This window comes from Rattus norvegicus, chromosome 1 (genome assembly GCF_021556685.1).
Source record: "Rattus norvegicus strain SHRSP/BbbUtx chromosome 1, alternate assembly SHRSP_T2T, whole genome shotgun sequence".
NCBI classification, from domain to species: domain Eukaryota; kingdom Metazoa; phylum Chordata; class Mammalia; order Rodentia; family Muridae; genus Rattus; species Rattus norvegicus.
The window spans coordinates 88301493-88325010 of record NC_141534.1 but is presented as its reverse complement, the minus strand read 5'-3'; the positions used below and the strand labels follow the sequence as shown (position 1 = coordinate 88325010).

General features: G+C 47.8%; 2 protein-coding genes across 3 annotated transcripts in view; both read left to right on the top strand.

Moving 5' to 3' along the window:
- Sae1 (SUMO1 activating enzyme subunit 1) overlaps nucleotides 1-21603 on the top strand; it is a 55903-nt gene extending 34300 nt beyond the window's left edge. Inside the window, exons 7-9 of one of the 2 annotated variants that reach the window (NM_001012063.1) lie at nucleotides 12249-12393; nucleotides 17910-17979; nucleotides 20713-21603. In NM_001012063.1, the coding sequence (NP_001012063.1) occupies nucleotides 12249-12393; nucleotides 17910-17979; nucleotides 20713-20805 (308 nt within the window). In that variant the 3' untranslated portion in view covers nucleotides 20806-21603. Of the gene's footprint in view, nucleotides 1-12248; nucleotides 12549-12662; nucleotides 12792-17909; nucleotides 17980-20712 lie in introns of those variants that run through there. The other variant, XM_087554590.1, reaches the window with a different exon arrangement.
- The window catches only part of Ccdc9 (coiled-coil domain containing 9), a 126635-nt gene that overhangs the window by 52099 nt on the left and 51018 nt on the right, over nucleotides 1-23518 (top strand). The window lies entirely within an intron of this gene.

Genomic DNA, 23518 nt, shown 5'->3' with positions numbered 1-23518 from the left:
CAGCTTCACACAGTCCCTGAGGGCACCTGCGCTCACAAGCACATACCCTGCCCGCACCCCGCACCCTGCACCCTGCACCCCGCACACATAGCACACACATGAAGTGGGACGAGAAGCCTAAAAACCCAAGACAGCTCCCAGAAAGAAAGGTGCCAGTATTGGCTCCAGGACACTGAGCTGGGTCTCTAGAAAGGCATTGGTTTTTAGGATTTAGTTTTTCATTTTTTTATTATGTGTACAGTGTAGCTGTCTTCAGACACACCAGAAGAGGGCATCCGATCCATAACAGATGATTCTGTGTGATTGCTGGGGATTGAACTCAGGACCTCTAGAAGAGTAGTGCTCTTAATTGCTGAACCATCTCTCCAGCCCCCCAAAATGTTTTGTTTGTTTCGGCGGCGTCTCCACACTGCCCCATTTTAGTGGGGAGATGCAATGCCCTGAATGCACCAGATAAGCAGTCACTGTGCTGCATCTCCAGCCCCAGAGCTGTGACCAGCAGTGCTCCTCTCTCCTGAAAGGGATCTGAAAATGGAATTCCTTGTGTGCGCTCACTCAGGAATAGAGTTGTGTTTCTTTCTAAAAGAGCAAAGCTTGTGTTGTGTGTTGGGAATGGCGGTTGTCCAGTAAGGCACTTTCTCTATAAAGGATTTTTCTACTTTTGTCAAACGCTGGTGTTAGGGGATCTAGGGGCTGATGCCTTAGGGATACAAAGAGTATCAGTAGTGTAGGATAGAGTAGGGTGTAAAGGATGGAGAGAGTGAGTCATCTTCCTTCTGAGAATGGGCAAATTCACCATAAGCACAAGGGGCTGGGTGTTGGGGATTTAGCTCAGTGGTAGAGCGCTTGCCTAGGAAGCGCAATGCCCTGGGTTCGGTCCCCAGCTCCGAAAAAAAGAATCAAAAAAAAAAAAAGAAAGAAAGCACAAGGGGCTGGCAGGACACAATGGCTCATGGGTTAGATGGTTTGCTGCTCTTGCAGAGGACCAAAGTCCAATTTGAGGCATCCATATCATCATCACAGCCATCTGAATGTAGCTCCAGGGATCTGATGCCCTCTTGGGTACCTGCATTTGTATGCACACGTTTATGCTTATAATTGCTTTACAAAAATTCTGAAAAATACTTGAAATTTTACTGCTGTTATGTTGTATGAGTGTCTTGTCTTCATGCATATTTACATGTGACTACAGGCCTGCTGTCCTTGGAGGCCTGAAGTGGGAATTGGAGCCTCTGGAACTAGACTTAGGGATGGTGTAACCACCATGGGTGCTGAGATTCATACTTGTAGTTCTTTGCAAGAACAGCAACTGCTCACCAGGGCTCTTGTGGTTTACATGTTTAGCCCAGCACTTGAGAGGCAGAAGCAGGCGGATCTTGTGAATTCCAAGGCAGCCAATGCTACACAGAGAAACCTTGTCTCGATGACATTGAGCCATCTCTCCAGCCCCAAATGATAAATTTGAAATTTAAGGGGGGAAGGATCCATGCATACTCAATATGTTAAAAACCAATATGCTCAAACCAGGGGAGGCAGGGTAGGAGTAGCACACATGCCTTTAATCCTAGCACTCAGTGAGTTTGAGGCCAGCCTGGTCTACAGAGTTCCAAGACAGCCAGAGTTACACAGAAAAACCCTGTCTCTTTAGAAAAAGAAACAAACCCAGTATTCTCTGCTCCCATTTTTCAAGAATTGTGCTTGAGTTCTGTTCTGACCATTTACTATACACATTCTTTTCCTTTTTTGTAGACAAGATTATCACTATGTTCCTGTTAGCTATCCTAGAACTTGTGGATCTGGCTACCCAGGGATACATAGTATGACCCTGTCTCAAAAAAGGTGGCAGCGCCTTTACACAGCTGATGAGCAGCTGCATGAAATACATGAGAAAAGCTGGAGCTCATCTAGGTGAATCCACGCCTCATACTTCCTCACAGAGGGCCACTACAGGGTTCATCTAGGTATCCACCAGACATTTCTGTGACCCTCTTTTTATCCCAAAGATAGTCCCCACTGCCTAATTCTAGGCACTCTACCACTAAGCCATGTCCCTAGACCTATAATTCTCCCTTTCTTCAGAAAACAGTTCTGACTATAGGTGTATATATAGGTCCTTCCCTGCCTCCTTCCCCTCCCCTTCCCCCCACTTCCTGTTTCCCTTTCCTTGTGTTTGCATTAGGTTTCCTTCCTGTGATCCTAGCACCTTCTGAACCAGAGCCAGCTAAATGTGGCGTCCTCGCTCTTCGCTTGTTTAGCACTGGTCTGATGAAGTGCTTGCTCCTTCCCAGGTTTGGAGATTCTGATTAATTTTTACTCCGTTGCTGTGCTAGTTTATTCTAGACCCTTGTGAAGCTGTCCATATGGTAATTTGCATAGTAGACTCTTTGCATTTTCTTGCTGTTTGTCAGCCAGGAAATGCATCTAAACCTAGAAGTGCAGGGCTGTGCCCTTCCAGAGGACTGGTGCTGGCCTGGCTACACACACAGTTAGGAACTTGTAGCTGTGTTGGGAGCTGGTCCGTGGGGAAGATGATATCTTTCTAAGGTAGCTGCTTGTTGGTTTCAGAATTGAGCCGGTTCACAGCTTTCTTCCCATAGGCAGTACGTGAGGTTGGTGCTGGAGATGATGACTCAGCAATTGAGAGCACTCGCTGCTCTTCCAGAGGTCCTGGATTTGATTCCCAGAACTCACATGGTGGCTCACCAACTCCAGTAACTCCAGTTCCAGGGGATCTGACACCCTCTTCTGACTTTAATAGGTTCAGGTGTGTACCTGCAGGGTACACACACATACGTGCAGGCGAAATACCCATATTTTGTATTAAATGAATGCAGTTTTGTTTTCTCAAGACAGGGTGTCTCTGCGTAGCCCTGGCTGTCCTGAAACTCACTCTGTAGACCAGGATGGCCTCGAACTCCGAGAAACTCACTCTGTAGACCAGGATGGCCTCGAACTCCGAGATTGACCTGTCTCTGCCTCTTGAGTGCTGGGGTGCAACACTACCACCTGGATAGTTATTTATTTTAAAAGAAGAAAAAGGTAATTGAACTGGTTTGGATTTGAAAGATGTTTGGGTCCACACTTACTGTGTAGTAGTTCGTAGCTTCCTGCCATTGAGCAACTCCTGTTGCTTCTCATGGGTCACAAAGAGAAGGACCATGGGAGTCTATTACTCTCAATTTTCACATTTAACATTGTTCTAGTCTCTGGCTTCTAAAAAATAATTCTTTAGTAACATTTTGTTTTAATTCCTGAAAGGAAACCACCACTGGACTTCCACATATTTTATCCATGATTCTTCTTTTTATTCCACAGACTCCTCTGTCTGATGCATTATTAAAGTCGTTTTCAAAGCTTGTCTGCTCTTGTCCCTCCTACCTATGCCTTTGCCAATAGTTTTGCTCTATTACATAGATTGCCTTCAGACTCGTGAACCCTTGAGTTCTAAAATAACAGTTGTGAATCACCACACCTGTCTATTCTATTATTTTAAGTTTCTCAGGTCTCTGCCTGGTGTGGTGATGGATCCTCTTTAGAAAAAACTTTATATTTTAGAACTCATAACCTTTGCCAGACATGCCATAGGCAAGCACTGTTTGAGCATGATGCTTCTCTGTGGGGTTTTGGTGCCTGGCAATGACAAGAATTCCTGAGCAGCAGCCAGCCAGGGCAGACACCTGTGATAATGGGGGTAGCAACTGACTGCTTGTTGATTTGCTGTCATCGTAACCACAGATGTTTAAAAATAATTTATAGGCAAAAGGCAGTGGTGGTGTTTGTGTCTGTGTGGCTCTTATCGGTGGTAGGTTTAAAAGACCACAATCATTAAGAAAAGAGGAAGGTCTTACCATCCAGGAACAAGCAGGGATGATCTTCCAGCAGGAATTCAGGCCAGAACCACAAGTCCTGTGTTTCCATACAGAGAAATCTGAATCAGTATTAGAGTTAAACTCCGCAAATATTGTATGTGAGGTACCTGTTTAAACATCACCTCTAAAGCGCTGGGAGGTTGGAGGTCCTGACTGGGAAACTCTGAATGGTGCCATTGGAACCGTTACTTTATCTGAACTTGAGGAACTCTGGGACCTTGTCTTATTCCACTTTGCAAGATAGGAAAACTGAGACCCACCACAATCAGAGGCAATAATGAGCCACATTGTTAGCCACCTGCCTTGTTTTTTTTTCTTTGCAGGCCACGTCCCCTGCCCCCCTTCCAGCATCTGCCTGTGAGCTGTTGACAAGCCCCAGTCCCAGCTGCAGTTGCTGTTAGAGCCTCACATCTTCTCTGTCAGATAATAGTCACGGGAATGTCCTGTGCCTTCTGTGCCTTCTTCCTTCTCAAGTGTGGTTGGCAGAGAGCAGCAGATGCCCAGATTCAAGACCACGTGCCACTCAAGTGCTGGGCTGGAGAAAAGACCCTCTTTCCCTGCTGCTTGTGACCAGGCAGAGTGGGCCGAGTGCAGAGGGCTGTCATAGTAGTTGTGTGACTGTGTACTGGTCAGGCTGGTAGATGGAGGGCCGAGTAGGTCTTAGCTGTGGGCTCACACTACTCCCCTTTGTGATTCTCCTGTTTAAAGTTTTGTTTTCCTTCGTTAATTACAGTCTTTTTATGCTAGTTGAAATGGACCCATTAAAGATAAACGTCAAACTCAGGAATCATTTATAGACAGAGAAACAGACTTTCCGACAGAAACTAGAGTCTGAATGGGAGTGTCATGGGTTTTAATCCAATTGATGAAAGAAATGTGACTAACAGTGCAGCTCAAAGACTTTAGTAGTTACAGAATACTCGGTTCTGTTCATAGTTACCCTCTTATTACTGAAATTAGTTTAAGGTATACTATGGTATAAATAACATGGTAGTGAACACTTGCATATAATCAAAGCTATGACTTAACCTGGTGTGAAGAATCCTTTTCTTGAGAGTCAACTGTACTCCTGACTACCCTTGACCTTACCGTAGACAAGGCCTCTAGCTTGTAGTGATCCTAGAGCTTCGATCATAGGTGTTTACTGGCTGTTTTGTGTGATTCACTGAGCACTCCTGCCTCTGCTGAACACTACATGAGATGCAGGTCCTCTGCCTTTTGCTTGAGTAATCTTAGTGTAATTTGATAGGCAAAAGGGGCATCTTATTTTGAGTCATTTCTTTTTTTTTTTTTTTTAAACATTGCTTATTTTATTTAAATTTTGAGTCATTTCTGAGAATTGGTCTTCTCCTTCTCCTTCACCTATCAGCAGCTTTCATGTGGCTGTCTGAGGGTTTTTCAAAAGCAAGTGAGAGACTGACAATGAGAGACAGTGTCTTTCTGTCTTTTGAGCTGATTCATTGTAAGGCCATGATGAAGATTTATTGGAGAGATTAAAGGGTGAGGCGCTAGCTTTCTGTCTTTATAACAGATAACTTGAGGTGGTAAACTGTTTATACCTCCCAGTGTGGTGGCACTGGGGAGGTAGAGGCAGGAGGATAGCTGCAGGTTCTGGGCCAGTGTTGTCGAATAGCTAGTTTGAGACACTAGGGTTGCATAATGTGATCGTCTCAAAAAGAAAAGTGTAGGTACCCACCCTGGGTGGTCCAGTCCCTAGGAACCACTGTGGGTGTACACAGCTAAGCAAGACCACTCAAGTCATAGACAAGGAAGAGGAGATCGGGGTTTTATAATCCCTATCAGGTACACCTTCAACAACCTATAGACCTCCCAGTCATGAGAGCTCGGAGCCAAGGCCATGTCATGTGAACACTTACACAGGCTTGGGTAGGACACGGAGTTCACACAGGTCATCTGAGAGAATCTTCGGGGAGTCTATTGTGGAGGATGATCTGAGCGTCATGTGGTTCTAGCATCAAGCAGGGGCTTGTAAGTATATTATCTGTGGATTGTAGGGTTCCCATCTCAGACCTGGGATAGAGCTCAGGGATCAGGAAGTGTTTATGGAGTGAGTGTGCCTATGCATGCACTGATGCTGCTGCAGCTGGACATGAGCACAACACTGGCCACTGATCTGAGCAGATGCCACAAGTCACCAGAGTTTACAAGCCAACTTAAGATGGCCTCCAGGTATCCCTGTCTTCCACGACCAGCTAAATCTACTGCCTCTGAGTCTCAAGTACAACACTGTGCCCTCCCAAGAGATTTTGAGGGGCAAGGTGGTATGAGAAGCAGGGTCTCCTTTAGGCCAGGCTGGCATCAGCTGTTATGTAGTAAAAGAGTACCTTGAACTCCTAATGGTCCTGCCTTCCCCTCTTTTTTTTTTTTTTTTTTTTTTCCTTTTCTTTTTTTTCGGAGCTGGGGACCGAACCCAGGGCCTTGCGCTTGCTAGGCAAGCGCTCTACCACTGAGCTAAATCCCCAACCCCCCCCCTTTTTTTTTTAATTTATTCTTTTATGTGTGTGAGTACACTGTAGCTGTCTTCAGACACCAGAAGAGGGCATCAGATCTCATTACAGATGGTTGTGAGCCACCATGTGGTTGCTGGGATTTGAACTCAGGACCTCCGGAAGAGCAGTCAGTGCTCCTAACCACTGAGCCATCTCCCCAGCCCCTGCCTTCCCCTTTTAAGTGATAGGATTAGAGACCTCTGCCACTATGTCACCTCAAAGGGCCATTTCTTCATTTGGGAGATTGACTGGGGGTGGCTTGAAGTTCTGCCTCTACCTTCAGAGTTCTGAGATTACAGGCGAATACCACACCTGTCTGTCATGGGTCAGTTTGTTTGTTTATTTTGTGTATGGGTTTTGTGCCTGCATGTTGGTCAGTGCATTATGTATAGGCAGTGTCTGTGCAAGCCAGAAGAAGATAGTGAGTCCTGGGTCCTCTGGACGATCATGTCTGGTGTTTATAAAGGGGCACTGCCATCATGTCTCTACCTTCAGCAGATAGAGGGTACTCCTGTCCTGGTGACTCTTCCATGATTAATAAATACTTGATAAATTCCTGTTTATACATACTTGATAGGAAACAGAATGAGGGACCAGAAGGATGGCTTAGCAAAGCAGTGAAGAAAAAAAACAAACCCACTTGCAGTTCCTCCAGAGCACTTGAGTCTAGTTCCTGGCACCCAGCTGCAGCTACCTGGCAGCTCATGTAGCTGCTGAGGATACAGCTCCCTTTTCTGACTCCTGTCTATGCCTGCACTTATGGTGCACACTCACAGAAGCATAAAATCTATAGAGACAAAACTACTAGGGTTATCTTAGAAACTACTCAGTTTGTCAAGTGTATTAACATAGTCCTGTAATCTAAGCATGTGGGATGGGCTGCTGAGCCAAAAGGACTGCCAGAAGCTTGCCTGCCTGGACTTTGAGCGAAAGGTGCCCTCTTAACAAAGAAGAGAGAAAGAAACTAAGGTGAGAAGAGTGAAACAGGAAGGAAGGGCTGGATGCTTAAAACAGTTAAATGAGTAAGCAGGGCTAATGCTGCCTGCTGGCTCTGGGGGGCATGTGAGCTGGGATGCCGAGTGTGAGTTATGATGGCCTCCAAGAATCCCTGTCTTCCCCCACCAGCTGTGTTCTACTGGATGGATGATTGACTCAATGTCAGGCCTGTGGTCTTCCTATGGGAAGCATGTGCTGCATGCTTCCCAACAGTAGTCCCAGCACTGAGGGTGCTGAGGCAAGGGACTCAGGGACTCATTCACTGGTAGATGAGTTCTAGATGAACCTGGGCAGTGTAATGAACCTGTATCTAAAAAACAACAAAATGAAGGAAGTCTACTGTGAGCCAGCTGGGGCGACTAGGAGGATGAAGCCACAATTGTGTGGCCAAAAGATCCTGGAGCATGAGTCATTCCTTTTTCTTTTTTTTTTTTTTTTAATACAAGTTCAGCTTCCTGTCCTCAGTTGAGCCATTTTTGAAAGCTATCCTGTATCGGGGCTAATGTGAGACTTCATACTTCATTGTCTTCTATTAAATGCTGTGTGTGTGCTCTTTTGGTGGCCTTGGTGATCATATTAACTATCACAGTATCTGACTGACTGACTCTTGCTTCTCTGCTAGGGATGAAACCCAGGGCCTTGCACTTGCTGGATAAATACACCATTACTGGGGTGCATTACTAGTCCCTACTGTAATCATACTTTATTATTTATCAATTTATCTAATTATATAGGTTTTTCTGAGACAGAGTTTCTCTGTAGTGCTGGCTGTCCTGGTACTCACTCTGTATACTGGGCTAGCCTCAGACTCAGGGATCTGCCTGCCTCTGAGTGCTGGGATTAAAGATATGTGCTACCACCACCACCTGGCTTGTTTTTTGAGACAGCATGACACAGTGTAGCCCAGACTGGACTTGAATGGACGTTCTCAGTGACCTGTGCTTGTTGTTAGCACAGCTGCTGCGGCTCTGAGCTGGTGTTCTGAATGCAGGTGAAATTTGCGTGTGTTTAAATATTTTTTGTAGAGGTTGTGTTATGTTCATGTGAACACAGGTTCTTTTTGAAATAACATGAAAAGAGACTTTTTCCCCCAAATAGGGTTTCTTTCCCTCTGTAGGCTAGGCTAGGCTAGCCTTGAACAGTTAGTGACCTGTTTCTGCCTTCTGAGTGCTGGGTTGAAGGCATACACCACCACCACCACTACCACCACCACCTCCACCACCACCACCACCTCCACCACCACCACCACCTCCACCACCACCGTCACCTCCACCACCACCACCTCCACTACCACCTCCACCACCTCCACCACCACCACCACCACCTCCACCACCACCACCTCCACCTCCACCACCACCTCCACCACTACCACCTCCACCACCACCTCCACCTCCACCACCACCTCCACCTCCACCTCCACCTCCACCTCCACCTCCACCTCCACCTCCACCACCACCACCACCTCCACCACCACCGTCACCTCCACCACCACCTCCACCACCACCTCCACCACCACCACCACCTCCACCACCTCCACCACCACCACCACCTCCACCACCACCACCACCACCACCACCACCTCCACCACCACCACCACCTCCACCACCACCGTCACCTCCACCACCACCTCCACCACCACCACCACTCCCACCTCCACCACCACCACCACCACCACCTCCACCTCCACCTCCACCTCCACCACCATCACCTCCACCACCACCCAGCTGGTAGTTGTGGTCAGAGTTTGCCTTTTCCATTATGTGGGCAGATCCTAAACTTAAGTAGAGACATGGGTTGTCCGTTAGCTCCAACAGTGGGTGTCAGCCCCATCAACTTGGGCAACCCACATTAAATGTTCAGATAAAGTTACTTAAGTTTGGAGCTCTGATTTTGTAGTGTTTTTATGTTATCCAATGAGTCGTCATCTTGTCAAAGCTGTTCTCCATCCCTGGCACTGTTTGATCTGCATGAATTAGAACCCAACCTGGTAAGGGTTCATTTCAGAAAGGTAGAGAAACGTACGTCCGTACGTCCGTACGTCCGTGTGTGTGTGTGTGTGTGTGTGTGTGTGTGTGTGTGTGTGTGTGTGTGTGTGCGCATGCTGCCTTTCTAGAACATGCGTTTGTCCTTGCCCGCTTCCCCTCAGCCAGTGAAAGAGTGAAGAAAACAGCTTCTATTTGCTTTACTGCAAGTAAAGGCCCTGATGCTGGCTGCCTTCCCAGTGGCCTGAGAACACTTCGGATGTGGTCAATGAGTTATGTGCACGATGCCAGCCTGCTGGCCTCGTCTGGGCAGACCACACCCAGAACGCCTAAGCTGGTGCTGTCTCCCTTTGCTGCTCCTCGTGATGCCACCTTCTGAGGTGAAGCTGATACTACTGTGAAGCCAGATGGACAAGGGTTTCTTATCTCACCCTCTGATCTAGTAGCTTGCAGTGTGGATGTTATCTCTGTGAGCATTCAAGACCATCTAGAAAATGAACCTTGCAAAAATGTAGTCCAGTGTGCCGAAGGGCCACAGCACTTGGCACCTTAGATGCCAAGTTCCTGAATGGTTCTGCCCCTTTTGGATTCCAGAGCAAGTCATGCTGCTTTCCTCATAGCAGCTGCGTGAGTCATCTTTCCCTGAGAGGAGATGGGTAATGGTCCTCGCTGTCCTCTAGGGTTACTTTGCGAAGGTACTCAACATGGAGCATGTTCAGCATGGCTTCTCACACAGCAGGTTCTGCGGTGGCTTAGGCTGTCTGCAGGACTGTATTTGTAACAGTAGTAGAGGCTGTGGTCACTTGGAGAAGTTAACTACCAACAACAGGAAAGACAGGGCTGCAGGCAACCACAGGGCTGCTTCTTTCTCCAGCTCCCTCTTGCCGTCCTGAGCCACTGTCTCATCTGGCTACTTGGTATCACATCCATCCTCTGCCAACGGCACCCATGGCCCACCCTAGGCGTTAGTGCCCCGTCCTCTCAGGAGTCGCTGACGTTGTGTGTGGCCCACCAGAGAACCTGCTCTGCTAGACTGGTGTCTAGGTCTTCTGTTTTCGTTGGAATTAGTTGGGGAAGAGGCTTTGGGCACAACAGAGTGGCTTCCACTCCAGGCAGTCCCAGGTGCTACCTTGGTTGCTGTTCTCTGCACATGGGATGTGCAGTTAGAAGCCAAGTTCACATGATGGCGGTGTGTGGCAGCTGTCCTCTAGCATGCTAAGTGCTCAGACAGCACTAAGGGGACTAGCATCCCAGACTGCAGACAGTACCTCGAGCAAGCAGTTGGTTGTTCCAAAGAGCTTTGTTTGCTTGTTGGTTGTTTTTTTGTTTTTTTGTTTTTGTTTTTTTTTTTAAACGATTTCCACACATAGACCCTACACCAGAAATCAGATTTTCTTCTGTATGGGCTTTTGTGGTTTATGGGGTTTTCTGTGTTTGTTGTTTTTTGTCGTCCCCCATCCCCCCACCCCCCTTGGAAAACTTGCAACCCATTTCCATACTCCACTCAAACTTGAGTGGAGCTCCATTGACTTGGTGAGTTTTCTTTCGTGAATGGAGCTCCACCATAAGCTTCACAGATGTAGAAGTCAAGACCCACCCACTAGTTACTTCTAAACCCAGGTCTGCCTGGCACCCAGTCAGTGCCTCAGTGCTGGTTGGATAAAGTGTGCTGATTGGAGCTCGGAACCCAAGTCTTGGATGCTCATTTGCCAAGCTGTTTGTCAGTTTCAGAATAATAGTATGGGCTTCAAAAACAGACAGCCTGGGGCTAGTGAGATGGTTCAAGGGTTCAGAAAACTTTCTGATCTTTCAGGTGATCAGAGTTAGGTTCCTAGCACCCAGTTCAGGTGACTCAGCCATCTGTAACTCAGAGAGATCTGACACCTTTGGCTTCCACCACAACTTGCACTCGTGTGTATACCCACATAAAGATGGACACACGTATACATAACTTAAAATTGTTAGGTGGGGGGTCGCTCTTTAGTTAGAACAAGTTCCAATGACTGTATTTAAGAGCTTGGAGCAACCTCAAATGGCTCTGCTTTCCAGCTCCCTTCATCTTCAGGGAAATATGATCTCTTGATGTACAGAAGCTAAGACCTAAGTGAGTGAACTTAATAAAGTCCCCATCCAGGTAAGTGTTGGATTGACCATCTAGGGGCAATTCGCTTGTCTCTACTTCTACTCCGCAGTATTCTGTGTGCTCTGCGACAGACTGTGACACCCAGTGGTCATTCTGCCTTGTAGATGTGCACCGGTGACAACAGGCTAGGTACAGCAGCAGCAGAAGTGCTTGTGTCGGTACTGTTTCATTTGGACTAAGGTCTAGTCGTGTCGGGGTCTCCTTACATAGGCCTGGCTCTAAGCCCAAGTTGGAACCTTTCTTCTGCTTCCTTGGTTCCTGGATGTTGACATAGTTCTTCTGTTAAGGGAGGTTTGTTTGCAGTAACCTGCCTGTCTGGTGAGTATTTGGCCTGCCTTTCTGGCTGAAACAGCTCTTTGAACTGGTGCCTAGAACGCAGGCCTCCTGCCCTGGCTTCTCCAGGTTGTAACATGGCCTTCCCATCTTCTGGCCTCTTCTGCCCGCGTACATTCTATTTGTTGCCTCCTTAGGAAAAGTTTACCTGACTTTGACCTATGGCTTGGTCAGACCCCATTTTACTTTCCAAGCACCTGACACAAAATGTGTCACTGTAGTTCGCTGCTTTGTGAGTGCACTTGTTGGATAGGTGAAGGTGTACTACCCCTCACCTGTCCTGCATTTTGGTTGCTGTATTACTCCTGTGGGTGAGTACAAGAAAACAGATGTCTGGGGGTTTTCCTCCTGTACTTGAGAGTTTGAGGTGATCATTACAAGAAGAGCTCTCTAACCTCTCTGTCCCCTTTCCCAGTGTTGCTGAAGTTCCGCACGGATAAAGGGAGAGACCCTACTTCTGACAGCTACAGCGAGGATGCCGAGCTGCTGCTGCAGATACGCAATGACGTGTTTGACTCGCTGGGCGTCAGTCCTGACCTGCTTCCCGATGACTTTGTCAGGTTGGCATCTGCACAGACAGGCGTCTGTGTTGGGTGTTTGTCTTTATTGACACCAGAGTCTCAAGGGGACTCCTGTACCCCATTTGCCAGCTGCCTAAGCTACCTCCTACCGGTGCTCTAACCAACCACACTACAAGAGAAGCGAAGACTTGCAGGTTTGGGTTTTCATATGGTTTGAAATTTAAGGTGTCGTGTGGTCTGTGGACTTGTTGAGCCTCAGTGTTCTCCCTCCGAGCTGTGTCGATGCCTGATCTCCTTGCCTGTTATAGGGTGGAGGATGCCGGCATGAAGAGCTTAGCACAGTTCCCTGCTTGCCGGCCTTGTCTTCAGCCTCAGCTATGAAATGCTGCAGTGCATCTCCGTGTGTCACACACTGTGGAGTTTCAGCTGTGGGATGAGTTGAGTAAGGAGGGAGGTGTTGGGTGTAAAGGTGTGATTGGTCCCTTGGTGGATATTTGTCATCCGTTGGGCACCTGTCTGTACTTTTGTCAGCTGAGGCCTTAGGTCTAGTCCCCACCCAGTCAGGTTTGAGGTATTTCAGACGAGTGGCCCTGAGCTCCTTCTGAGCAGCTTGCCATCTTGGCCACACTGAGTTGGCCACATCGCTGAACTTCCAGGCTTTAGCCCACGGGAATGGCGAACACAGTTTATTTGCTACAATTTCTGAGCAGCTCTGCAGCAGGCAGCAGGGCAGTTGCTCAGGCTCATGACTGGTCTTAGTCCTGCTTACGATGTGCAGTGTAGTTCATAAGTGAGGAGACAGAAGCTCAGAGAAGTGAGGTGAGTAGTCTCATGCCAAGAGAGAACCACGCACAGCTATGTTTGTCACAGAGGTCTCTTGATTGTAGATTATTTCCCCATTAGTTAATTGAAGCAATAGATCCATAGAGATCCGGTCACGTTTTGTTATCATTGCTACCCTCTTTTGAGATGTGGCTTTGTGGGTGCTTAAATGACAGGTGTGTACCACAATACCTGGCTCTGCCCAGGGGTTTGGTCTGTGACACCAGTGCTGCCACCTCATGTCTCCCCACAGTAGCCACACTGCTTTCAGGTTCTTCTCAGCAATAGCTGGCCAGAGAGCTCCTAGTGCCTTCTCTCTTCCTGGGTTCCTCATCCCCCCTAGCCAGCATCGTTCATGTTAGTCTTTGACTCCCTGCAGAGCCATGAACTAAAAGGCTGTCCTCCACAGCTAGGAAGCAGTCTTTTCAGTACTTTGGCAAGAGTGGCTATCAGATCAGGGCTGGCAGCATCACACACTTATTAGCACTTGGCTCTTACTGTAGGAAAGACCAGACCACGAGCTTCCCTCCAGCAGACTCACCCAGAGAGTGGCAAGTGTGATTCTGGGCCGTGAACATGCAGCTAAGTGACTAATTTGGACATTTAGGGTGATGAACCAGCTAGTTCTACCTTCCCCAGGCAACAGTTAAAGGCCTTACTTCCCAGACGTGATGGTCCACACGTGGCCTAATGAGCTACTGGCTGGCTCTTCCTTTCCCCACCTACCTCCCCGGTCTAGGTTCTGTGCTCAGCCGCTTCTCCCATTGCCTTCTAAGTAAGAGGTTGTTCAGAGGCCTCTTGAAGCCTGTCTGCTGGCAGGCCTGGGTAAGAGAGGGGTACAGGCAAGGAAACAAGTCTCCAGCTCACAGCTGAGCTGCCCCTTACAAATTGCCTGATTCTCTTGCTGAGCAGGGACAGCTGTGCTGAGTCCCTGTCCATCTCCATCTGATGGTGGCCTGTGTTTTCACCTTCTTGTTCTGAGTGCTCTCTCCGTGAAGAAAGAGCCTTACTGCTTTTCTGATGATGAGAACGGATGGCCTGTTCTTTTTTTTTTTTTTTTTTTTTCTTCTTCTTCTTCTTCTTCTTCTTCTTCTTCTTCTTCTTCTTTTCTTTTCTTTTCTTTTCTTTTCTTTTCTTTTCTTTTCTTTTCTTTTCTTTTTTTCGGAGCTGGGGACCGAACCTAGGGCCTTGCGCTTGCTAGGCAAGCGCTCTACCACTGAGCTAAATCCCCAACCCCAGGATAGCCTGTTCTAACCACTGCTAACAGATACAGACAGACAGACGGACAGATGGACAGATAGATAGATAGATAGATAGATAGATAGATAGATAGATAGATAGATAGATGTATACTTATATGTCAAGGTATTGCACAACCTGGATGTGTAGCTCTTAGCGTAATCTTTACATTGTTAGGGTGTGTTTTCCTTTTCAGCCTTCGTAGATATACAAAACTTCATGTGTAAAATGATTTATATTATATTTTTTAAATTAGCTGTCAAGTGGGTAAAGGCAGAAGGATTAAGAATACGGGTCCAGGTCATCTTCTACTGTATAGTATATTTAAAGCCAGCCTGAGTTATAGGAGATCCTGTCTCAAAGCAAATGTATAATAAACTATACGTGACAGATACATGACTATACATGGGTAGAAAGTTTGCCACCAGTTCTCACTCTAACGGCCAAACACAGCCTCCTGAAGTTGTGCCCTGACTCGGCTCTGGTGTGCTCACACATGTTAGGTAGAGATGAAAGTTAGTAAGGAAAGTTAGGAATGACGTCCTTCTGGTTTAACCATTCTAACGCTTTATTTCGGGTGTGCTAGTATGTGATGATGTGGGGGTCAGAGGACATCTGCAGGGTCAGTTTTCTCCTTCCACTCAGGATAGCCCACTGAGTCATTTCCCAGGGCCTCATGCTAACTTTTGTTTTGAATTAGTCTTTCTTTTTTCTTTTTATTGTAGTTACTTATACTTAGCGTGTATGTCTATGCCATGTGCATGCAGGAGCACACAAGCCCAAAGAGGGCAGTCAGATGCCCTGGAGCATGGTTGGCGTAACAGCTGGTCATGAGCCATTTTGTGGTGCTGGGCATTGAACCTAGGTCTTCTATAGCAACAAGTGCCCTTCACTCCATTTCAATCATCTAGCACATTTAATAAGTGCTTTAAGTCTCTTAAGTGTGCCTCACCTAGGCGTTGGTTTCCTTTTTGCTGCAGCACGATCATCAGGACTGACTCCCTGTTGTGTCCCTCCTGGCTTCTGGTGCCTTCAGTGCACAGTGTTCTGAATCCCTCATGTCTGTGCAATCAGGTGGTGCTTGTCCTTGGTATCAGACGTCTCAGCACGCGCTCGCACGCACGTACCCCATCTCCCCACTTTTGAAGCAGAGGGACAAGCATTGCCATGAGTTCAAGGCTAACCAGGACTCTAGAGAGACCATTTCAACCTCTTACCTACCCTATCCTGAGTGAACTTTCTGAGATTTTTTGTTGTCTTTGCTTCTGTTATTTTGAATTTATTTTTTGTTTTGTTTTGTTTATTCGATTTTGTTCTGGAGACTGAATTAAAGGGTTCGAATGTAAAGTGAATTGATAATTCTAGCAAGCCTGTATAAAAGACACACAATCCAGGTATTTTATTTACAAGTCGTAAGCCTAGACTGGGCAGGTTTAGAGCTATTCTAACTCATTCCCCGGCTATGAAGTCCCTGTTACCCGCTGTTGTCCTGGCCACGCACGCAGGGTCTATTTCCTCATGGCTGCCTCCTTTCTTCTTCTCCCTCTACCTGCAACCCCTCTCTCATCCTCAGGTCCCACCTCTCTCCCTCCACTGCCCTGTCACAGGCTCTAGGGAGCAAGGCTTCCATAGTGTAACTTGGCATGTGTGAGAACCCGCTCACTGCTGGTGGAAAAGCCTAGATGTCACCTTCTCTTCAGCACGCCTAGCTTTCATGTGGGAAGCTAGGGGTTAAACCGGGTCTTAATGGCTGTCCTGGAACTCACAGAGATCCATCTGCCTCTGCCTCCTAGTAACCTGGACTAAAGACATGTGCCACCATACTCAGCCTCAAACAATACACTTTCTCAGGAGGAAAAAAAGCAAAGTACTGTGGAGTTTTAACATAGAATGTAGGCGTGTGAGTAGTGGGTGGGTGGTTTAAATGGCTGGATGTGGTAGTGTATCCTGTGATGTCAGTTGATCAGGGGGTGAAGGCAGAAAGATCACAAGTTCAAGGTCAGGTTGGAAAACTTAGTGAGATCCTGTCTCAAGAAGTAAAAGGGGAGGGTTGGGGATTTGGCTCAGTGGTAGAGCGCTTACCTAGGAAGCACAAGGTCCTGGGTTCGGTCCCCAGCCCTGGGGAAAAAAAAAAAAAAAAGAAGTAAAAGGGGGCCAATAGAGTGTGACAGGGTGGTAAAGAACCCTCAGTTCTCAGGAAAACACAAAACAAGCAAAAAAAAAAAATGGTTGTGCAAGTAGTTCTTGCTTTGTATCTCTAGCACTCCTTCAGGTTGGTGCCATCTTGAGCTACATAGTCTTTTTTTGTTTGTTTGTTTTGTTTTGTTTTGTGATAAAAGGAACATTGTTGCCTGGTCATGGGACTTACTTTGTTACACTTATGTGCCATGTGCTATGGAGGTCTTTAATATGCAGCAGGCCCTTGTGTGATGTACTTTAACAATACATACATGTGTCAAAAATGAGACATCCGAGGGGGCTGGAGAGATGGCTCAGCGGTTAAGAGCACTGACTGCTCTTCCAGAGGTCCTGAGTTCAATTCCCAGCAACCACATGGTGGCTCACAACCATCTGTCATGGGACCTGATGCCCTCTTCTGGTATGTCTGAAGACAGCTTCAGTGTACTCATATACACTAAATAAATAAATTAATCTTTAAAAAAAAGAAAGAAAGAGACATCCAAAGCTCAGTACCAAGATGGATGGTTGATGGGTGGGTGGGTGGGTCTCTGAAAACAGCTAAGTACCTCTCGTTGATTTACCAGGTCAGAAAATGGCACTGGTAATTGGGTTTACATCGTTACGTGTGAAGGTGGTACACCTTTAGAAATGTCTAGAAGGCATATGGACCCATTTGAGGGTCAGGGTGGCCTGATGTCCCAGCTTGCTTCTCGGACTGGCCCTTCTGTGTTGAGAGCTAGGAACTAGCCTGACAAATTCTTTTGGGAGCCTGTGTTTTGGACCCCAGGAGGGTAATTGGAGGACAGTTGAGTTGATAGTCTCCTCTGAGATTGTCCTCTGAGCACTCCAGCCAGGCCAAAAGGAAGGAGCTGCTGTCTGTGAGGGTCGTGTAGACATTGTGCTGTACCCGTGTTTATTGTCTTCTAGCACGTAACACAGCCTGTTCTGGGAATAGCATACAGAAGAACCCACTGCCCGTGTGCTGAGAGAATTGCGAGAATGTGCTGGGGCCACTCACACATCTGGTGTTTGTAGGACCTTATTTTTAGGAAGCACAGATATAGTCTTTCCTTGAACTTTAAAAAAAAAAAAGAAAAAGAAAAAGAATCATGTGAAGGAATTCATGCTTTGCAAAGTTAAAGGTCTTCCCCACCCACTTAGGAGCCCCTGGGGTCAAATTTAATTTTCATGCCTGGATACCAGCCCTAGCACTGCCCTCTGATTAGGACTTTTATCCAGGACAGCCCCTGGCTAATTCCCACCCTACCATCTTCCTGTGCCCTGGTGCTATGTTTTTCTTGTCTGTTTTCTAGGTACTGCTTCTCTGAGATGGCCCCAGTATGTGCTGTGGTTGGAGGAATCTTGGCACAGGAAATTGTGAAGGTAAAGTCATCTGGAGCTGACAGCTCACCCAGCGCCCTGACTACACACTAACAGAGCCAAGGACTGGCTGGCTGAGACCTGCTTGCTCTCTTACTCTCATGCCCTGGCTCTGTACCCCGGCTGTCATGGGCCAGCCAGCTAGTGGCCTTGGATGCTTCCTATAGTTGCCACTTTGTCTGCTCTACCAGTTGTGTGAGTAGATGGAGATTTCCATGTAAGAGGAAGATAGGGAAGAGACTCCACCTGTGCTCTTGACTGGATCCTGCAGAGTGGTGCAGGGCGCCCCCTGCTTATCCGGCCTGCCGTGAGACTGTGTAGAGGAGGCTTACATTAAGTGTCTACAGGACTCATGATCTACCAACACCACATGAGTGGCTCAGCAAGAATACTGGGTCTAACAACTATGTAACTCTTCTAGAATATTTGGTTTGCTAAAACTATGGCAAGCTTTATTTCCTTTGGAGACTTAAATATTTGCCCAACTTTCTTAAATTTATCATATGCAGGGCTAGGGTGTAGCTCAGTGCTAAAGTCTTTGTTTAGTATGCTCAAGTCGGGGTTGGGGATTTAGCTCATCGGTAGAGTGCTTGCCTAGCAAGCGCAAGGCCCTGGGTTCGGTCTCCAGCTCCGGTCTCCAGCTCCGAAGGAAAAAAAAGTGGGGGGGGGATTTAGCTCATCGGTAGAGCGCTTGCCTAGGAAGCGCAAGGTCCTGGGTTCAATCCCCAGCCCCGGGGGGGGAAAAAAAAGAAAAAGAAAGAAAAAAGTATGCTCAAGTCTCCTGAATTCAGTCCCTGGAAACTTTAGGGGTGTTGTTGTTGTTTGTTTGTTTTGTTTTGTTTTGTTTAAGACCGGATCTTAATATATAACCCAGGCTGACCTTGAACTCTCAACCTCCTGAGTGCTGGGAATGCAAGTATGAGACATCTTCTCTGGAGAAGTGTCTGTAATCATGGCTGTTGTTGACAGAGGCATGTCTGACTGGCTGACTTCCATGTCTCTACAAGTTCAGACCACGGAGGACAGTGTATAGAGAGACACTGGTTCTTGCAGCTTTGACTTGGGGTCTCATTGCTGTGTGAAGATTCAGCCTGAGTCCTGTAGCTTTACCGTCTTTTTCTCTCCTTTGCTGATTGGCTCTCTATCCTAAACTCATTTCCTCATTTCTCCCCAACTCTATATCCTAGACAGCAAGGACTGGAGAAGCAGGAGAGCCTAGAGGCTCTGCAGATGTGTTATCCTGCAGATGCTGTCCTAACAACACAGCGCCAGAGACTAGCATGGCACTGCGGGGGCTGGGGGCGGAGGTTGTGAGTGGAGGTTGGGGCAGGTGGCCTGGAACCATTGTTGATGGTGGCTTCTACACATCCCTGTCTTAATGCTGCCCCCTCCTTCCTGCCTGCCTGCCGGGTACAGCTGTTGCTCAGCATCTTGTTTCTGTTTACCCCGGACAGCCAGAGCACTCTACATTCTTGGTTGCTGGGTGTGTTTGGAATCTCGTACCCCATCTTGCTCGGGAAGCACTTTACCTTTTGCCCCATGTTCACCCTCTGCCCTGTCCCTTCATCCTGCACTCCCTCTGCTTAGCACACTTCAGCCAGCTGGCGGGAGGGCCTGCATCTGAGGCCCTCCCTCTGAGCACCTATTAAAAGTACTTGGGAGCAGTTAGAGGGAGAATATGAAAGTCCTGCAGAGGGGTTGGGGATTTAGCTCAGTGGTAGAGCGCGCAAGGCCCTGGGTTCGGTCCCCAGCTCCGAAAAAAAGAAAAGAAAAAAAAAAAAGAAAGTCCTGCAGATCAGCTTTTCTCCCTCCCTCCCTCCCCCCTTCGACCCTCACATCCTTCTCGTCATTCACTGTCCTGGCAGGCTTTAGGCCTCAGTCATGCCTGTGGCCCATGAGTTTCTGTCCATGGTGGCAGAGGGAATAGGGAAAGCATTGGCCATAGTAGACCCTGTATTGAAACATGAGTTGAGCCAGCACCTGCAGGTGCAGCTGCTCAGGAGGCTGGAGCACTGATCCAGGGAACCCGGGAGACCAGTACCAGCCTAGTCAGCACAGCCATGAGGGAGAAAAATACAGGCTATGTCCACCTTGGCTTGGAGGCTCTAGGAGTATTGTCTGTTTGGCACCATTAGACACTGCTCCTTCCCACTGATGACACCAGCTCCTGTTACTGAGAAACGTACCCTGGGGAGGGACAAGAAAGGGATGGCAGAAGAGGTCCTACAGATGTTGGTGACCCCTAGAACAAAGGTGACCCGCCCAGTTGAGGAGCACTGTCCTAAACCAGTTATGTATGGTTGGTTGGTTTGTGGCAAAGTCCCACTGTATAGCCCACCTTCACTGTGTTGGCCGTGAACTTAGAGATCTGAATGCCATTCCGGGGGTTAAATTAAGTTTATTTAACTCTGAAGCTGGGTGAACACCTCTATTTGTCCTGGGCCATGGTTGTGTTAGGCTTGTTTGTTTTGAATGGTGTTTTTCTAGGCATGGTTTCTCTATAGGCCAAACTGGCCTGGAACTCACAGAGATCCACCTGTCTCTGCCTCCCGAGTCCTTGGATTAAAGACCTGTACCACCACCCCCCAGCTTAAGCAGAAGCTTTTACCAAGAGTACTCTTGGCCCTTCCTGTGTAATTTTCATGTTATTCTTTCCCTGGCCGACTTTAGAAGGCCCATTGATTTGTTGTTCTACTCTCTCTACACTGAAACTGAGCCCTCCTTTCCTCTCTCCAGGCCCTGTCTCAAAGGGACCCTCCTCACAACAACTTCTTCTTCTTCGATGGCATGAAGGGGAGTGGAATTGTGGAGTGCCTTGGTCCCCAGTGAGCCTGAGGTGTGTGCAACGCCACTGAGTCACCTATCCTCTCTATGAAGGCATGTCTGGATCGTTTTTTTCTAGAGCAAGAAGACGAGGTTTCATCCCAAGTTTGTCCTAGCAGCTATCGGGGACCTGCTGGCTCCCGCGTGTGATAGTCACAAGGCTCCCCTCTGGCACTGGGGACTGACAACACCTGGGAAGAGCATCATGCTTCGTGGTGTCAGAGTTTCTTCTCACCCTTTGGACTTCTTTCTATAGGTCAACAGAGAGGAGCAGGACATGGGTGGGGACCCCAGGCCCAGAGACTCTGAAACCCAATGGATTATACTTCTGCCTGGAGAACTGAGAGCAGCCCTCTTCTTGGCCCTTCCTCAGTCTGTATCCTGGGTTTTGTAAGGGACGCACCCAGTTGTCATGTCTTTTGGTTGTCAGCCTTTAATGACCAAGCTGTCTTTTCACCCCAAACAGTTTATTTCTAAAAGGTAGATTTAATGCTAGGGGCCGTTATGCAGCTTGTAATCCTAGAAATTGGGATGCCAGGGCAGGAGGGTTGCTGTAAATCAAGGCCAACAGGTCTATAAAATGTACCGAGAACCCCTCTCAGAATATAATCAAAGACATATTCCAGAGTTAGGGTGGGCCACTATCACCATGTCCCCCAGTTCCTCATATTGGGAGCCAGGTCCTCTGAGGGGAGGGCCGAGTTGGCTTGGTCTTCCTTCTAGGGTATGGGGGCAACGCGTCTAGATTGTAGATTCCCTTGGTTGTTCATAAGGAATGATAATAAAGTGCATCCTCTCAAGCTTGCTTGTCTCCTGGTTTAGAAACTTGTGGGTGGGTGGCTGGTCTCTTATTTTTCTCAAACCTGAAAGTGTTCACACCCTTGTGTGCTTCAAAGGTTCCTGCTATCTCCAGGCGCCCGCGCCCCCCCCCCCCCCCCCCCCGCTGCCTTTGTCCTTTAGATGATACAGCAGTTGGACTGCAGACAGGACACACATGCTTAGGCTCCTGCCTGTATGCCAAGGGTCTCTGCGATGTGGCAGCCACTCTCAATAGACTGACTTCAAGTGTGTGAGCCCAGCCTAACCATGGAGGGTGGCACACTCCTGTCACTTCAGCGCCTAAGAGGCTGAGACAGGAAAGACGCAAGTTCAAAGCCAGCCCCTGCTGTGCAGCCAATAGGGGAGGTGGAGAACAGAATCCTATGGCAATAAGATGTGGTTTTCCCTACAGTACCATCAGCTCCAGTTCTTAGCCCGCTGCTCTAGGGCAAACACACAGTTCCCACCCTGTGTGCCCCTATATCTATCACAGGTACAGAGGAACCCTGTTGTAGACTGGTCCCTCTCTGGGCACCATTAGTACAGCGGCACTAGGGTCTGCAGTCCTGTGGATTTATTGGAGATGAAAGGCAAAAGGAAAGACACCTTTCTGGTTGCAGTGTAAAGCCTTGGTCACAAGGGGGAGCAGATGCTCCTGAACCTACATGAAACACTTTCCAGCTGGTACCTCTAGATCACAGACTGAGTCACCAAGAGGGCCTCTGAGGAACCTGGGAGCTGCCAGCCCCAGGCAAGCAGTCACCGCCAAGCTCTTAAATTCCACACATCTCCAGATTGCAAGTACCTTGCAGATAAGGTGTCTTTAAGTATCTGGGAAAGTCAGTGAAGTGATGGCTTCTAGAAATTCCGGAAGGTGCATAGCTGTCCTGGGAAAGAACTGATCCTCAGAGACCGAGTCATGGGAGCAGGGCATAGGGGTGAGCTGCCCAGCGGCAGTGTCTCCAGTCTGCCCTTCTCAAAGCATGCTGGAGAGTGGACTTCACAAAAGACAAACACAGCGGGACAGTCATGACATCCAGGACAGCTAGGGCTACATAGACCTTGTCTCAAAAGACAAAGCAATAACCCATCTCTATGCCAGCCTTACCTACTTCTAGACGGTGCACTTTCCTGAGTATAGGTGTTAAGTGTGTAGGTGGACATACCATGGTTCTCCCGCCGTGTCAGAAAACAAAGATCCTGCTTCTGAGCATGGTGATCCGTATTAAATCCTCCTCTGGAGCAGAGGCAGGTGCTTGTCTGAGGTCGAGGTCAACTGGCTCTACATAGTGAGAGTTCCAGGACAGTCAGTGCTACAGTCAGACCCCAGACCCCTAACATTTACAATTCGTCTGTGGCTGCTTTCGGGATACTTACATCAGGTTAGGCTGACATGATTATAGCCTGACTGGTTATTGTTTGCATTGGAAATTAAACATAAGATAGCTGCGCATCAAGTTGACAAGGGGTAGACTTTTCATGGCCATTCTCAGTTGTCAACTTGACCGCATCTGGAATTAACTGAAACCCAAGCAACTGGGTTACGTCTGTGAGGGTTCTTTTAAATTCATTTGACATGGGAAGACCACCTTCATCTGGGCCATACCTAGTAGCAAGGGTGGGTCAAGAATGTTCCACCTTGTCGGTTCTGGGAGTTAACTCAGAGCGAGATCTGCTTGCCCAAGCAGTTTACTGTCTGTACAACCTCTCTCTGCTCTCTTCAAAGGCTTCTTTCTCTGTTAAGCTCAGTGTGGTGGCAGTATATACCTATATTCTCAGCTGTTCCTGGGACAGGAGGATCACGAGTTCATACTCAGCATGAGCTAAACAGTGAGAATTCATCTCAAAGAATAAACAAGGAAAAAAACCTCAGTGCACCAGGCAGCCCGGCAGCCCGTTA